The 18,643-nt window shown below is 39.7% G+C and overlaps 1 protein-coding gene across 1 annotated transcript in view; it reads right to left on the bottom strand.

Annotated features, from left to right (window-relative positions):
• tango6 (transport and golgi organization 6 homolog (Drosophila)) overlaps positions 1-5,213 on the bottom strand; it is a 43,482-nt gene extending 38,269 nt beyond the window's left edge. The window contains exons 1-3 of the mRNA XM_061722299.1: positions 5,086-5,213; positions 2,865-3,493; positions 455-571 (exon numbers count right to left, since the gene is read on the bottom strand). Of these exons, the coding sequence (XP_061578283.1) occupies positions 455-571; positions 2,865-3,493; positions 5,086-5,152 (813 nt within the window). The 5' untranslated portion in view covers positions 5,153-5,213. The remainder of the gene's footprint in view (positions 1-454; positions 572-2,864; positions 3,494-5,085) is intronic.
• Positions 5,214-18,643: the final 13,430 nt, after the last annotated feature.

Here is an 18,643-nt window from a genome sequence, read left to right as displayed (position 1 = left end):
CCGGGGAAATACACGAAGCAAAGCTTGAAGGCATATAAAAGTCTTGATGCTTGGTCCGACTTCAAGGCAGGATTTGTTGTAGAAACTAAAGTGACGAGGACACTGAACTTTATGATTTGACCGTTTAACGTTAGCTACCCAAAAATCCAACATTACCTGATACAAAATGGGAACCACAAATCCACGTTTCGGTGTCTGGAATCCAGTTGTTTCTGTGAATTGCAGTGATCCATTTGTCTCTCTTAAGCTTATTTTTCAGCAGTCTGTAAAACGATAACTCTGATTTTTTGCTAAATCTATGAGTACAGTCGATCGCACAACAGCTCCTTCCCATTTTAGATGTTTTCCAGTTGCTCAAACTGAAAGTTTACGCTGACACTCAAGTCTTTCCGGCACTCAGTGGGCGTAACCCACTGTGAAGTTACATCCGTGACGTCATGTTTCTCCAACCCACCTGTTTGGCTCCACCTTGCAGTATCAGCAGCTCCTTGATGACGATCGGCTGGTAAACTTTTCCGAGGAGATTCCCCAGGGCGTCTTTACATAGTCGGCATTCGTCAGAACTGAGTGGCTGCAGGTTATAAGATGCAAAATAAAAAGATAAAATAAGAATGTATGACTTTTAACAAGCCTTTTACAGCAAAATATCAATCAAGCAATCAATCTTTATTTATATAACACTTTTAAAAACAACCACTGTTGACCAAAGTGCTTTACAGTTAAATCAAATAAAAACATGGACTAAAAAAAAAACAATCAGAAGACACAGAGACTAGAGTAAAAAAAAAAACAATGAAAAAAAAAAATAAAAGTATAAAATCAATCAATCAATCAATAAATAAATAAATAAAAAATGCTATCATGAGCCAAATGCCAGTCTGAATAGGTGGGTGTTTAGCATGGATTTGAATTGAGAGCAGTCAGTGAGGGACGGTAACTCAATGGGCAGCGCGTTCCAGAGTTTAGTTCCATAGTTTAGCACCAGCTACTGCAAAAGCACGACCCCCCACTTTTTCACCCTTCTCCGTGAAACCTCTAACAAAAGCCACTTACGCGGGGGCGTCCATATATTTATGTTAATGTAAACCTCGTCAGGCATTATCCCTTACATAACTTTCACTCTTTGGCCCAGTCCCAATCCCCCCTAGTCCTACTTTTCAGTCCTACCCCTAAATGTTGTGCGTTCCCGTGAGGGTAGTGGTGTCCCAATTCCTCTTTGCATCTAGGGCTAGTGGACATAACGAGGGTTAGTGTGTATGAATCTAGCCCTTCACAGTGAGGGATTTCAGATACTGACTCACTGACGGAGGGCTAGAGAAATTTCCCAGAATGCTTTACGTCATCATTTGCAGACTGAATCAAACATGGCCGACATTTCTCATTTTTAGTGAATAAAATCAATATTTTGAGTTAGTTTCTGCATAAAAATGCGTTTTGATTACATTTCTAGCGAGAAATATATATTTTACTTTCATAATATTCACTCGAGCCAGGACCTTCAGCATGCACTGGGGCGGTTTGCAGCCGAGTGTGAAGCAGCTGGGATGAGAATCAGCACCTCTAAGTCTGAGGCCATGGTTCTCGACCGGAAAAAGGTGGCTTGCACCCTCCAGGTCGGGGGAGAGTTCCTGCCTCAGGTGGAGGAGTTTAAGTATCTTGGGGTCTTGTTCAAGAGTGAGGGGAGAACGGAGCGCGAGATCGACAGGCGGATCGGTGCGGCGGCCATAGTAATGCGGTCATTGTATCGGTCCGTCGTGGTGAAGAAGGAGCTGAGCCGAAAGGCAAAGCTCTCGGTTTACCGGTCGATCTACGTTCCCACCCTCACCTATGGTCATGAACTCTGGGTCATGACCGAAAGAACGGGATCCCGGATACAAGCGGCCGAAATGAGTTTCCTCCGCAGGGTGGCTGGACGCTCCCTTAGAGATAGGGTGAGGAGCTCTGTCACCCGGGAGGAGCTCGGAGTTGAGCTGCTACTCCTTCACATTGAGAGGAGCCAGCTGAGGTGGCTTGGGCATCTGTACCAGATCCTCCTGGACGCCTCCCTAGGGAGGTGTTCCAGGCATGTCCCACCGGGAGGAGACCCCGGGGAAGACCCAGGACACGCTGGAGAGACTATGTCTCTCGGCTGGCCTGGGAACGCCTTGGAGTCCCCCCGGAAGAGCTGGAGGAAGTGTCTGGGGTGAGGGAAGTCTGGGCATCCCTGCTCCGACTGCTGCCCCCGCGACCCGGATTCGGATAATGCGGTGGACAATGGATGGATGGATGGAATATTCACTCAGTGAATGTACATAATCACTAGCTTTCTCGTTGTTGAGTTGTATCTTCAGATTTCGACAGAATAAAGGCTGATTTATGGTTCCGCGTTACACCAACACAGAGCCTACGCCGTAGGTTACGCAGTGACGCGCTCCGTACGGCGTAGGCTCTGCGTCGATTTAGCACGGAACCATAAATCGCCGGCGGCTCTTATCATCTCAGAAAACATCGGAGCAAATTTCTTACCAGGCGTTATTTGGATAAACTGAGCCCAGGTTGGGGATCTTAACGGTTACTTTTACACCTGAAAAAATATTAAAACTTAATAAAGTGGCATATTAACAGCGCTACAGCTGAAATTAAAACAGCTTTTAGCTCTGGGCTTCCTGATATGGTGTGACGTATGTGCAAACGTAACTACACAGTCGCTTACGTACCCGAATGTAAACCACGCAGTGACGTAGCAAGTGGTGTCCCAATCCCTAGGGAACATTACAAGGACCTACGCCTGTGGCTTCATTTTTAGTGAAGTGGTAGAAAGTAGGGTGAACATTGGGATTGGCCCTTAGATGATGGTACAAGTAAAATAGGAAAACATTAATCACCCTCTCATCCCGGTGTGGCTGGTAGCCCAGCTGGCTCAACGCCGCCATCACGTCCCCCAGGTGTCGTGTGAACAGCAGGGTGGCCAGAGACGACAGCTCTGCCACCTGCAGCAGCACTTTAGTGGTGGTCAGAAGACGTCGCTCCGCCGCGGGCGGCACCTCCCGCCGGACTGCTTTCTCCACCGTGGCTCCAAACGCCGACCTGCGGGCCAGCGGCACGCCCACCCCCGGGGCCAGGTACGGGCAGAGCCCCAAGGAAACCACAAACTGCAGAGCAGCTCCCAGAGTTTTCTGCTGAGAGACGCTGAAGACGTCGGGGGGCAACGGCGGTGCCATCTCGGGGGTCCGGTGTGTCCTGACGGCGGGGGGCGGGGCCTGCTTGAAGCGCTGCAGTTCATCCTGCAGGTGCTGTGTCAGGGTGAGCAGCAGCAGGAGTAACTCCTGGACAAAGCTCCACGTAGCGTCCTCCGTGTCGCAGCAGAACCAGTCTGCCGTGGCCTTCACCGTCTCTCTGAGCCTCCGCAGGTCCGTGAAGCTGCTGTCACTCTGCAGCTGCTCCAGGAGAACGGTCCTGTTGGATTCCAGAGCCGCCAGGAAGGCCTCCTGCTCCGAGGAGTGAGCAGACACCTCTGCAAACGACACACAGCATCCCACACACACACACACACACACACACTGCAGTGGATGGAAGGCACTGCCACAGGAAACTGTACAGGGTTCATACACATTTTAACCAACACATTTCCATGACTTTTCCATGACTTGGCAGCAAGTTTCCATGACTATACATGACCTCTAAAACATCAATGTATGAATGAAATATAGGAATAAAACTATGTAAAAAGTCACCACAGTGGAGATCTAATGACAATTATGGTTTTATACAAAATAAATATTTGTTTAAACTAACTGATATACCAGCAATATGTTGTAGTATATGTTTTATAGTAATCTAATATAACTATAATAATAACCGATCTGCATGATGCGCAAGATGCTAGACACGTCACGCGTGAGACTTTTCGATACGAAATATTTATTCAATCAATTTTAAATCTACCTTATAGGCTGTTATTACTAAATGTTATCATTAAGGGAGAAAAATAAATTCCATGACTTTTCCAAAAGGTTTGGGGTGAACTTATGTTTCCAAAACTTTTCCAGGCCTTGAAAATTACATTTTCTAACTACTAAAACTAAAAACAAACAAGCAAAATACTGTTTTTTCATGCTATTTTTTTTCCATTTCATTTCATTTCATTTATTCCATTCATGGTATATCTTCTTAACAATGTTGTACAAAATTCCAAGAAGTACACATTATCACCATGAAAGAAAAGGAGCAGGAAGAAGAAAACGTATGATACCTGACCCTCTCTGTTAATACAATTACATTGACTTGCTGAACACTAATCTATCTATACACATATTTATAACAAGAAAAAAAACAAAAATACCACTCTTCTATCTATATTTTTCTCTTTCTCCTTCTTCTTTTTTCTAGGCACTTATCTTTTCTTTTTTAAACATTTTCTTAAGCTGATACAAACTTGTGCAACTTTTCAGTTCCTTGCTTTGTCTATTCTAGTCTGTTCCTTTGCCTTGTATATTCTTCATAAGATTCAATTAAACGTATTAACAAATATTCAATTTTGCATTTCAGGTCTGAAATATGTTCCAAAAAAGGGGATTTTTTTTATACACTATCATGGTCTTCTTTAGTTTAGTTTATTGGTCCTTTCAGTTTCCACAACACAAATAACCCAAAGTACAGGTCATTTTGGTATATATATATATATATATATATATATATATATATATATATATATATATATATATATATATATATATATATATAAAAATTGTATACAAACTTAACTAAAAACCAAGGACCAAAAGGTGTAGACTGAAGCCTAAGTTTATGACGCCTAACCTTTTCACAAAAAGATTTTAGCTTTTATAAACTAGTGCACATGTCATTAATAAATATCTTTCCATACAGTATTTATATAAGTAATAATACAATAGTACTCACACACACACACACACACACACACACACACACACACACACACACACACACACACACACACACACATCCTGTCACTGAGATCTTGTTTAACGTTGGTTCTCACCATACTTCAAGTTTCTCAAAGAACACATTTATGTCACGTTTTATCCATAAATGAATGTATAATCTTCCATCTCTCAGCGCACTCACCTAGAGGTTTGGTGAGGATGCTCACTGCCGACAGGATCCTGGGAGTCATCTCTACATTAGACTGCATGAAATGCAGTTTGCTTTTCTTTCTCGTCTGAATGTTTACTTGAAAGTTTCCCACGCTCCAGCCCAAGCTGGCGCTGCTATTGTACGTCATCACCCAGCGCCGCCGTTCCGGTCACGGGATTGGCTGACGCTGTTCTGCATTCAATACACCATACAGGACTGTCTCAGAAAATTAGAATATTGTGATTTTCTGTAATGCAATTACAAAAACAAAAATGTCATACATTCTGGATTCATTACAAATCAACTGAAATATTGCAAGCCTTTTATTATTTTAATATTGCTGATCATGGCTTACTGTTTAAGAAAATCCTATCTAAAAAAATTTGAATATTCTGGGAATCTTAATTTTAAACTGCTTGCAATATTTCAGTTGATTTGTAATGAATCCAGAATGTATGACATTTTTGTTTTTTTAATTACATTACAGAAAATAAAGAACTTTATCACAATATTCTAATTTTCGGAGACAGTCCTGTAAAGCGTGGGAATTTCAGTTTGATATTCGCCACAGATCCCATATTGGAATAAATATGTAGAAAATATTAACTGGAAGGTCTTGCTCTCACCCAACCAATACCTAGTGACAAACATAGTTAAAGAAATTTCATTTAAGTTAATTCCTAAATTCTATCCTACAAATGATCACATTGTAAAAAGATTCAAAAGAAATATTGATTTAAAATGTACTTTTTGTTTTGCAAATTCGGAAACAATCACTCACTTAATCTGGCTGTGCCCCATTGTTCATACTTATTGGAGTGATGTGTAATTTTGTGTCTGAAAGCATTGAAACTGATTTCAAATTATTTTGGGGAAGGATGTTTGGTGTTTTTGACCATGTAACGATTAGAACAAAGCCAAAAGAAACATTTGATTATCCTTGCAAAATTCCACATCCACAAATCCAAATTCTTACACAAAAAACCCTCTTTTTACTTTTCATTGTGAATTCAATCAGTATCTGGGACTATTAAGTTTTCTACAAATTCAAAAGCAATAAAAACCATAAATGTAAATGTTTTGGCTTTTCGTTATAATTTCATCCCCCCCTATGGTTGTGTTTTGTATTTTATTTGATTTATACTCTTTATACGTTAGTTCAACTTGACATTGCATAATGTGAAGATATATGAAATCATTGTACTTTTTGCAAATGTAAAAAAACTAAATCACACATTTGTGATACATTCAGAAGCGTTGGAGCATTGATGAAATTCCTGTTTTTACTCACATTATATGGATAACTTGGATTCTAATATTCAAACATCAACCTGGTGATTATTTTGGGTATATATCTTCACACTTGTAAGTGGAAATACTCCCTCCTTTATATTTTTTACCAACTACTTTAAATCTATGAAAATAGGGTTGTCATGAAACTCTTGATTTTATTGTACCTTGCGCTTTTTGTTTCTTGTGTGTTATCTTCACCATTGTTGCTGTAATTATTTACCCTTTTCACCCTGCCTTGATCTATACATTGCGTTTAAAAAAAAAAAAAACACCTCCACAAAAGTACATTTAAGGACTGAAGCCACAGATCTTTAGTAAATTCCTTGAAAACAGAACATTCGGTTCAAATAAATGTATTTTGTCTCCCAGAAGATCAGAGAACGTTAGAGCAATAAGTTACCAGAATAAGTAGTTGGAAATCAAGAGGCTTTCTACTGATCTTAAGTTTAAAACACCAAGATCAATGCCATACATTTGATGGTGAACTAGAAATACTGATCTAAGGGAAAGTTCTGCAAAAACCATGTTTAGAGAGTTTAGTTTATTTCTGTCTTGAAAACAAATGAGTAAATCTGCCAGACCGAGCTTCAACAGAAAAAACTATTTGAAACCGTCCTTGATGGGCGCGTCCGGCTCGTTTGTGTGCCTGTAGACTGGCCCGCTGAAACGAAGTGACCCTTTGGGAGTGAACTGGGCCTGAGTGACCACCTTCCTTTGATGATGATAGTTGGAATGAGCATTGAGTGAGAAGACGGGTTTGTGGCCGGACATGTCGGTGAGGAAGGTCTCATCCTCCTCGTGGATGGGACCAGAGCTCCAGCTCTCCTCTACAAACTCGTAGGGGTCTCCGTTCCCCATCGATACGGCTGAAACATCTCTATATGGGCCGGGGTTGTACTGTTGGGCCCAGAAATGACCCTCTCCAGAACCAGCCATGTTGGCGTCACCACCATGGTCCAGTCCTGGGTAGTTGCTGTAACCGCCTGAAACACCAGCCTGTCCAGAAGGAATCTGGTCACTTGGCCTGTATTGATTGTGTCCAAAGTAAGGGGAAGTCAAATATGGCCAAGTGGAGTGATGTCCCAACGGTCTGGATCCATCTGGAGGAGAAATAAGGGAGAGGAAGTCAGCATCAGTTAATCGTTTCAATTCATCTGGGGTGATCAATACCATCCTACCATCTTGGGGAGGAAGACAGGAAATGCCTTCAATCAGCAGAAAGGAGAGCCACAACAGCCTGACAAGACAAAGGGAAGAGATGAGCGGCGTTAGGATTTCATGAAAGAGTTAAGGGTTTTTCTACAAGATTCTACACTGGTGGTTGGTTTTTCTCTATTTGTTATCTCCTATTCAGGAGTTCAGCTGTTTTCTCTAGTTGTAGAGTCAGCCCATTTCATAGCTCCACTGTTTTCTCTATTTGCACACTGCAAAAACTCAAAATCTTAAGAATATTTGCCTTATTTCTAGTTAAAGTGTCTCATTTTTAGTAAAAAAAAAAAAAAAATCTCATTACACTTCAAACAAGACTCATCACTGGAAAAATAACTTATTTGACAATTTTCACCTGTTTCAAGTAGATTTTCAATTGAAATAAGTAGAAAAATCTGCCAGTGGAACAAGATTTTTTTGCTTGTAATGAGAAGATAAATCTTGTCCTACTCGCAGATTTTTCTACTTATTTCAAGTGAAAATTTACTTGAAACAGGTGAAAATGTCCAAGTTATTTTTCTGGTAATGACTTGTTTTAAGTGTAATGAGATTTGACTAAAAATGAGACATTTTAACTAGAAATAAGAAATATTCCTGGTAAGATGGTGAGTTTTTGCAGTGCAGGGTTTAGTTCAGATATTGACTCTTCGTTAAGTGAAGACAATGAAGAGAAACAGATATTTTAACACTGATGGGTTTTATCTGTTATCTGGGTTGACATCCTAAGGAGGAAACAATAAACAGGGACGCTGAAGGTCTGATATGTTTGGCAGATGGGGTTCACGTACAAAGAACACCTCCCTTTTCAGTATAAATACGACTGAATCAATGACCACCGGGTGCATTTCTCTCCTTCCTTTGTGAAGTGAACCTTCGGCCGGAAAACATTGTGCACGATATAATAAAAGGTTGTATTAACTTTGATTCTATTTCACTGGTTTTCTTATGGTGCACCAAACAAACGAACACGCAGGATCTTTCAGTGGCATCAAATATGTGTTGTTTAGACATCAGTTTACTTACATCATTCTAGAAGAAACCAGTGGAGCACAATCGTGGATTTGTCTCCTCTTCACAATACAAATTCAACGAAAAATAATTAACTACATTCATCAGCAATGAGCAACCACTGCTCGTACCTGCAGACGCCAGAGCACCTTGGGCCATTAAGATCTGAATAAACTCAGGCTGCTTTAACAGGATTTCCTCCTACGGAGGTCACTGATTGGTCAGTGGCAACAGCTGGAACCACAGCCTGTTTCACTTTAGCAGTAATTCAGACAACAGTTGGAGGAGCAACGCCAGTCTTTTTCTTTTTTTTGCCATGACCTTATGTTTTACCACAACACAGTTTTCAGCAGAAGTAGTAGAAATGTGTGAAATACACTGTAAAACCTGACAAGTTAGTTGAACTCAAACTGTTTGAGGAAACCGATCGACTAAAACCGTTTAAGTTTATTATCTCAAACAATTCAAGTGTAAAAAAATGTTCCATTGAGGTTCAAGTAACTCAAATATTTACAGGACTGTCTCAGAAAATTGGAATATTGTGATGAAGTCCTTTATTTTCTGTAATGCAAAAATATCATACATTCTGGATTCATTACAAATCAACTGAAATATTGCAAGCCTTTTATTATTTTAATATTGCTGATCATGGCTTACAGCTTAAGAAAACTCAAATATCCTATCTCAAAAAATTAGAATATTCTGAGAATCTTAATCTTAAACTGTAAGCCATAATCAGCAATATTAAAATAATAAAAGGCTTGCAATATTTCAGTTGATTTGTAATGAATCCAGAATGTATGACATTTTGTTTTTTTAATTGCATTACAGAAAATAAAGAACTTTATCACAATATTCCAATTTTCTGTATTGTCCTGTATTGTTAAGGTAACTTGGTTAAATACATTTGATAGTATCATTTCATTCAGTAAACTGAATTTAAAACTGATACGTATTATACACTCATATGTAGTATTTCCTTCAGACTTATTTAAAAAGTGTTGATTGTATTAATTTGCATCAAGCCAGACTAATTTAATTGAATCTTCTTTACATAAATGTTAGCACTTAAGTTCAAGTTACTCAGTTTTATTCCTCTAAATGAAATGATCACATTCTAGTGGTCACAACTTCTAGCTAATCAATTCATTTTAGGAAACCAATTGCCTTAAACCATTTTAGTTATCATAACTTAAATAACTGAACTTTAAGTTGCTTTAACACAATACAAACACAGACATGTTATAGCAGCTTCAAACATTTATTTAATTATTTTTTGAGTTATATTAGCTGATGGCAATGAGTGACCACAACTTTTTCCAAAGTTTAAGTTATTTCAACTTACTTCTGTTATTAAGATGTACCGTTAGGTTTTACAGTGAAATTCTTGATGACAGAAGTCTGACTCAAGCAATAAAACAAATAAAACACTAAAAACTCTAAACACTTAAAGATAAGGCTAAAATAAGGCTAGGCTAAAAACTAAAACGCTGCGTACTCAAAAGTGCATAAGGATATACAGAGATCCAATGTATTAATAATAAAAGCATCTTTGTCACAGTATGTCTAGCAGCCGCAAAAGCTCCAGGCAGGCATGTTTGTGTTGAATGACATCACATACACTAGGAAAAACTCAAGTAGTTTAAAATCAAGAGGTTCCATGCAGTCCAACATTACGGGGATAAAAGTTTGAATAAAATTGTGTTTTGTGTTCTGGTAAATATTTTTAGAAGGTGCAGCATTGTTGCTGTTCACCAGTCAGTAGGCCCATCCTGAATAACTGAGCAACTCTACATATTCTTTTATTTTCATTTATATTTAAATCAGCAGAAATAAGTAAAATCGGACATTAATAATAATAATAATAATAATAATAATAATACATTTTATTTATAGGCACCTTTCAATCAATCAATCATTTATTTTAACTCACCACCATGATCACATGGTATGGAGAACAAGAACACAAACATTTGTACATTTGTAGCAAGTGGCGGGCTGTACATGTTCAACTAAAATACTCAATTTGGCAAAGAAAATAAATAAAAATCCTTTAAACAGGAAGGACATTCTTCAAAAGGGCGCCTAATTTATAAATAACATTTAACTTATTAGATTGAAGTAACAAAATCAATTTAAACATAGATGGTTGGTTTGTATTTTTGTCTGAGATTCATTATATTTACATTTTTACATTCAAACAAAATATGAAACTCATCTCCAATACGGTTGACGTTACAGAATCTCTGACTTCTATCCAGACCTTTATACCTTCCACTGACTTTTGGTGTTATGCTGTTATTCATCCTAAAATTACAAATGACCTGTCTCTACTTTTGATTTTGACATAATAAGTACTGTTCTAAGTTAAACTCGTGCTTAATCTCTACATAAATATCACATGATGTCGTCCTATAGAGTTCATTTAGCCATTTTTGCAGCAATTGATCTTCAGGACACCCAAGGTCGCCGTACAAAAGGACATTAAAAACAATCAATCAAAACATGGCAATCAATTAAAAACATAGCAAAGTACAATCCATAAAACAGCAGTAAAGTACAATAGTGAGGTCATTCCAGGTGGCCCATAGGTGTGTGGGCTTAAACTGGGCTTCCTTTGTCCATTACAGCACTGACGCTGACATAAGCAAGATCTGTTGCTTATGACATGATGTACAGATCAGAAGCATCTTTGTTATAGGCCAGTACAAATATTTTGCAACATTATGAACAGAACAGCCTTAAGGGCCTAAGTAAATGTAACATTTTCCCTCATATGGGGCAGCACAAAGGATTAGTTAGCACTATTGCCTGACAGCAAGAATGTTCCTGATTTGATTCCTGGGGGCTTTCACAAAACGTTCAACAATCTCCGAATTAAAAAAATAAATAAAAAAATGTCTATAGCCTACTCAAGTGGTCAGCAGGATTCTATTATCTTAAACAATTTAATATCAAACTGGAACATATGTGCGAGTTGAAGAGAAAAATAAGTGGGTGGTTTCTTTGAATCAGACAGTATTCACACCCAGTTCTGCATCATTCACTGCATAATATAGGGGACGTTCAGTTTCCACATTAAGACATTTGCAGATAACCACTTTAAAAATCAATAATCCAAGATATTGTGTGAATTATGAACAAAGATATCCTTTAAAAACCACTAGGGTGGCACAAGCACAAGCCATGGCTCATGTGACCACATTCAAATGTGGATCCTCAGAGACAGTCAGGTGGAGACGCAGCAAGTCCATTGATTCTGTGGGACTTTAGTGGTTTTTACACTCGTGACACCTGCCCCCTCCCCAATGACTCCAAAGTGCAGGTATATAGACAATTGGTCTTCATCTCACCCTGTGGCAAGTGGCATGACGATAACTGCAGGTTTATGTCACATTTGGTCCACTTCTGAAGGGTATGCTGTAGGGAAAGATGCACCTTTGCAGACTCAAGTCACATGAAAGTTTCTTAACTTACACTAGAGCTCCTGTGAAGGCTGTAATGGTGCTTTCATACTAGTACCTACTCAGCGCGCCCTCGTCTCTTTTTAGACACCCAGATCAGAAGTAGGAGGGTTGGAGTGAAGCTGCTGTGACGTATTTGACTGTGTGATCTAAACAAAACACTAAAGATGTCGAACCTGGAGGAGATGACAGATGTGCTGCTGGTCTGTGGCTTGTGTTCCATATCAAGTTAAAAAAAAAAATTAGTGAAAGAACCTTCAAGCGGCAACGCTCTGTCTCAGCGCTGCTGAAAAGTCAGCTGGAGCCGTGAGCAGCTATGAAGAGACAGAGCTCCTGGTAGATCTGGTCGTTCCTTATCTCCGTCTAGATCCCTTTTTAATTCTCTCAGCACCAGGTTTATGAACATCTGACCCTCAGAGTTGGATCATGAAACAGACTTTTGCTGCCGTTGCCTGTCGAATAAAAAGAAACCACGAGTTGCTCTCTCTGATTTCCACCTCCTGACTCAGACGTCTGACTCCAACCCCCCGACCAATCGGTGTCCTGTACTGTGATGACGTCAGATCCAGGGCCGACTCAGCAGCTTAGAACCTCGGCAGAATAGTTACAGAAAAAGTATCAACTCGGCACGTGAGACCCCTAGTGGAGAAGAACCAAACTGGGGTGAGTCGAGTCGGGCTGAGTAGATACTAGTGGAAAAGAACCAGACTGGGGTGAGTGGAGCTGCGCTGAGTAGGTACTAGTGGAAAAGCTCCATAAAAGAATCCACACCAATTAGCTGTACTAGGCTCACATCTATAAAAATCTGGCCAAGTTTAAGGATATCGTCTTTTTAGCTCGGAGGGTCCAGCTGGTAGGGTCTAGGGCCCCAACTACTAAATTAAAATTGTAATTGCTAATTTAATTGCTTTTGCTAAGCCCTATTGAAATCGGAAAGATTATATCCGAATTTTTTTTTGCGTTTTAGGCGCATAACTTACTAGAAAAGTTGTGAAACTTGGCACGCACGTCCCGGTGGCGAAAAATTACATATTCTAATAGTGTCAAAAAGGGGCGTGGCCTAATGGCTCAACAGCGCCCCCTAGAAAACTTTGTGCCTCAAGCCCCACAATACAGTTTGACGTACATGCACTAAAATCGGTACACACCTGGATCATGTTGCAACTAAAGGAGCTTGAGGCCGGATATATGAAAAGAATTCGTATACGTTTTAATTTTTCTAGTAATGTCAGATGAAGCGTTCCAAACCAAAAAGAATGATTCCTCTAGTCTAGTGTATCTCTCCTTTGCCTTGAACAGGCTGTGTGCTGCAAAATGTGCTGCAATTCGGGGCCCGAGTTTCCCGCGCTGTCCTGTGGATGTGACGTCACATGACGCTGCATGAGCGTTCTCCCCGTTCTCCCCGTTCTCCCGTGCCAGCTTCACTGTTGGCTGCAGTACCCCCGACGGCCGTCGTGGTGAAGGGTGGCGCTAGAGAGTCTCATTTCTTTAAAGGAGCCTCAAGCTCCTTTAAAGAAAAGTCTCCTGGCGCCATGGCCGAAACCGAACAGGAAGTCGGCCATTTTGAATCAATCGTGTAATTTTGGCGCAATTTATGCCATTCTCACGTTTCGTACTTTAACGAACTCCTCCTACCAGAATAGCTGTTCGACATAAAGCCAAGACAAAACCAGAGCATCTGATCAAAGTAGTTTATTGAAATTAGTGTACAACAAAAAGCAGTCACCCCTGGAACATTAGAACCTGCAAGAAGAGTCAGACAACTCAGTTAAACAGATAAACAAAAAATAGAAAAAAAACTAACTGACAGAAGCCTCACCAGAAGAGCTTCAGAAGCCTCCCTTCCCGTGCTGGTGCATCTTTCCAGGGTACGGGAACACCGGCTCCTGGGGCTCCAGGGGTTCTGTGCGGGTGTAGCGCAGCTGACTGAAATGCAGCCGGTCCTTGTTGTAGCGGGACCGAGACTTGAAGGCGTACACCTGATCCTCGTCAGACACGGGAGTGAAGACGGGCTCGTCCGGTGAGGCGCTCCAAGTGTCCTGAGCAACTTCGTAGTGACCACCCGGACCAGCAGAGCGACTGTAGACGGTGCCATCGTCACCGCTGGTGTAGGCACCGCCGCCGTAAGATCCTGCAGAGCTGCCGTCACTGAACTGGTGACTGGGTTTCTCTGGTCTGAATGGATCTTGTTCAGGCAGTAAGGCCATGTACGCCCACATGGGATGTCTGACTCCACTGCTCGGAGGGTCTGGAAAGAAACTCCCAAGTTAGTGTTCATTTACATCTGAATTCAGATTCAGTTTGTTAAGTTGTAATATGAACAGTCACATAACCTTCTTGTGGGGTAAAGCAGGCGACGCTTCCAAGTAGACAAAAACCCAAAAAAATCCTGCGGACACATTAGGCGTCTCAATCAGAATGTTACCACATCTCATTTGTAACACTATTGACTGGCCTGTTTGCATACAGGACTGTCTCAGAAAATTAGAATATTGTGATTTTCTGTAATGCAATTACAAAAACGTCATACATTCTGGATTCATTACAAATCAACTGAAATATTGCAAGCCTTTTATTATTTTAATATTGCTGATCATGGCTTACAGTTTAAGAAAACTCAAATATCCTATCTCCAAAAATTTGAATATTCTGGGAATCTTAAACTGTAAACCATGATCAGCAATATTAAAATAATAAAAGGCTTGCAATATTTCAGTTGATTTGTAATGAATCCAGAATGTATGACTTTTTTTTTTTTTTTTTTTTTTTTTAAATTGCATTACAGAAAATAAAGAACTTTATCACAATATTCTAATTTTCTGAGACAGTCCTGTATTTAATCCATCCAGTGCAATTACAGGTCTAGTTTCTTTTGAATGAGTTTTTTGGATTGACTTACCACATATTGATTCAAATCACAAAGTTAAGCTTTAGCAGGTTTATTACTCTTAGTTTTTCCCTTGATTTCCCAGAGTTTCACAACACTCAGAAATCTTTGACCATCAGCCTTCAGGACAGGAGACACTTTTATCTGATGCTCCTGATTGGGGGAACAGCTGTCACTGATTGATGTAACACTTTGGTCAATTGGAAACAGTGGACTGACATGATTTCACTGCAAAAACTCTGAATCTTAACAAGAATATTTGTCTTATTTCTAGTTAAAATGTCTCATTTTTAGTCAAACAAATCTCATTACACTTAAAACAAGTGTCATTACCAGAAAAATAAATTGTTATTTGACAATTTTCACCTGTTTCAAGTACATTTTCCGTGAAATAAGTAGAAAAAATCTGCCAGTGGAACAAGATTTTTTTTGCTTATAATGAGATAGAAGGTAAATCATCTTCGTCTATCTTTGTTTATCATGTTTATTGTCTTTGTTTAAGAAGATAAATCTTGTCCCACTGGCAGATTTTTTCTACTTATTTCAAGTGAAAATGTACTTAAAACAGGTGAAAATTGTCAAATAACAAGTAATTTTTCTGGTAATGACTCTTGTTTTAAGTTTAATGAGATTTTTTAACTAGAAATAAGACAAATATTCTTGGTAAGATTTTGAGTTTTTGCAGCTTTTCATTAATCCTATGTATCTTACGTACAATAAATATGGGTGTCAATTCAATTCTATTAGGTTTATTTGATTGGTGACAACTCAAAATAGGAGTCATTCCATAAACTTTGCAGGGAACGTCAACAAATTCCACAAAGATTTAATCAAATCCACTCCACTTTTGTTCAGTTGTTATCCAATTAATTTCAAGTGGGAAAAAGTGGAGAGGAAGTTATCTGTCTTAAATCAACCCAGCAGCAATGAAAAGCAGTCCTCAAATACGAATGGTCTCAGATAAGGGGTGTACATACTAATCATACTGGTAGACAGTAATCCCAGTTCAATGTTTTTAAAACCCACAGACGAGGAGGAAATTATTGACACTGTCAATAAATGTAAAAATAAAGTATCTGGAAGAGTCTTTTTTTCTTGATTAGATTTTTTATTTTGTACATGTAAAAGACAACAATTAAAGAGAAGATAAGAAAACAAAACAAAGCAAACAAAAAAAAGAAATTTCTACAGATACAATAAGGCCTTTGCACTGTAAGTGCTCGGGCCCTAATTAAAGCAGCGATGAACGGGCCCTCTATATTGCCCGCGACCCCAACGTTCGGGGGCGATTTCGGGGTCGTTACGGGGCATACGCACTACCCGGCGCATCGCTCTGGTTCGCACCGATGCACCCTCCGTAGCCACGTCGACCAAAAACGCCAGTGGACCCCAAGAGGTCACGGAGGTCATGTTCAGGCTTTTCAGTGGGTTTTACTTGATCATGTACGCCAGGGGTGCTCAATACGTCGATTGCGATCTACCAGTCGATCGCAAAGGTATTATTGGTAGATCGCGTGACATTAAAAAAATTGACGTCAACCTATCATCCATCCCGTCTTTTGATTGATATACAGGGCAGCCAATCAGATGACATCTGAATTTTGTCTGAGGTCATACTGTAGGTCGCTGCGCATGAGCAAACAACTGCGCTAAATGCTAACTAACTAGCAAGCTTGTCAGCGAGTTACGGCCAGTTTTCAGCCTTTGTTTTTTTCTAGGGCTGAAACGATTCCTCGAATAATTTGAGTAATTCGATTACAAAAAATGATAGAGGAATTTTCTCTGCCTCGAGGAATCGTTTAATTTCTTTTTTTTTTCGTTTAATTTCACCAGCTCAAATCCTCGTATTACGCCCGGACTACATTTAATGCGACACAACGCGCTGACGCTGCGCCATACATCCATGCGCTGCGCACGTTAAAGGGGGAAGAAAGAGGCGGAGGATATGTTTGTTTTGTAACATGCCGTGCTCAGACAGTCTGCAATGGCCCAGACGGGAGACACATGTAGCTCAGTGCTTAACTATTATTTTTAATCCACGCTATATTCTTCTGGTCCGTTCTCCTATGTTCCCCCTCTGAAGCCAAAATTATTGTTCCGCGTTACATCGACGCAGAGTCTACGCCGCTCTCCGGCGAGGGCGGAGAGCGCCGGTCCGGCTGGCGGTGCTGTGCTGACGTGCAGGCTCTCCACGGCTACGCCGTACCCTACGGCGTAGCCTACGGCACTGGTGCCTAATGTGCTCCAATAGACCCCTTTCCGTGTTTGTAAACAAGCAAGCTGCGCGCGCATTGTTGCGGCAGAAAGACGGAGTTCATCACAGTTTACACCAGCCGATTGACAGAAAAAGATCGTGGAAATTACGTTACTAAACTAACTTTGGCGGATGGAAAGCAACTTCCTTCCCGGAGGAAGATATCACAAAGTGGCCCGATGTCCAATGGCCGGATATTCATCCGTATTTGGTTGAGAAACCTAGTGTTTACACTCAGGAGAAGCTGCGACACTGTCAGCAGCTGTCACAGCTGAAGTTTGTAAAGAATTATGACAGTCAACTGAATGTATTTTATACACTAGACATTTTAAGTTATTATATTATTTCATATTTATTTATCTTATTATTTTTGTTAATTTACTGTGTCCCCTTTGTTTCTTAATGAGTTTCATTAAGCATTGCCTTTGAATGAAAGCCATGTCATGTGTACCTTTGTCTGTGCTGGCTGAATGAAGTTGATAGTTATTTAAAAAAATAAAAATAAATAAAAATTATATGAGCTTTATTGTCCATCCTGCATCTCACATTATCACCATTAATTTACAGAAACCTATTCCCACTATTATGATAAAAAGAAAAACATTAAAAGGCATATAATGCAAAATAGTTTTTTAAAACTTAGTTCATTATTTTTAGGTAAATTCATTATTTTTATTTGAGGGTTTGTGGGGATTAATATATCTATAATATACCTGAGTTTGATATACAACACATATAGTGAATATATGTATATTTGTGCAGCATATTTACAGCTGTGGAAGTTGGATGTTTGTAGCTTTAAAAAGAGAAAATCAATACATTTACACAATCAGTGAGGAAAAAACAAATAACTCCGGTAGTTTATTAGCAAAACTTTAATAGTCAAGTAAATCATTAATGGCTGATATTCAATTCATAGTCACAGCTCCAAATCACTGATGAGAAAATAAAAAAATGTCAAGACTTGATGTTATTATTCAGAACCCTTATTTCTTAGATTTTTTCAGAACAACACTTTTGCTAAGGTTTGTGAGACTAGCACACACAATAACAATATCATCTAGAAGGTCAGCCTGTGACAGTGGAATTCTTGTCTGCAAAATTCTGAAGTTCTTCCATCTCCCTATAACACGTTCGACATGTATCCTGACACGTGACAGTTGTCTTGATGTGTCGACCTCCTGTGCAGAAAGTTGCCGTTTGCCTTTGGTGAAAGCTGGAATGCGAAGGGTGGCACCATGAGCTGCAACCTTAATTTCATTAACACTATCAAAAGATGATCCTGTAGAGAGCTTCTTGCTGAATATTTTTACACTTCCTGCAATTTTGGTGCACAACCAGTCAAAGAGCACAGATGTTATTCTAGTGATAAACAACAGTTGTACCATGTTGCACTTAATATTTGAGTATGAAAATGTAGACTTCTTCAGCTCC

Source organism: Cololabis saira, chromosome 5, assembly GCF_033807715.1.
Source record: "Cololabis saira isolate AMF1-May2022 chromosome 5, fColSai1.1, whole genome shotgun sequence".
NCBI classification, from domain to species: domain Eukaryota; kingdom Metazoa; phylum Chordata; class Actinopteri; order Beloniformes; family Belonidae; genus Cololabis; species Cololabis saira.
This window is presented reverse-complemented; position numbering and strand designations above follow the sequence as displayed.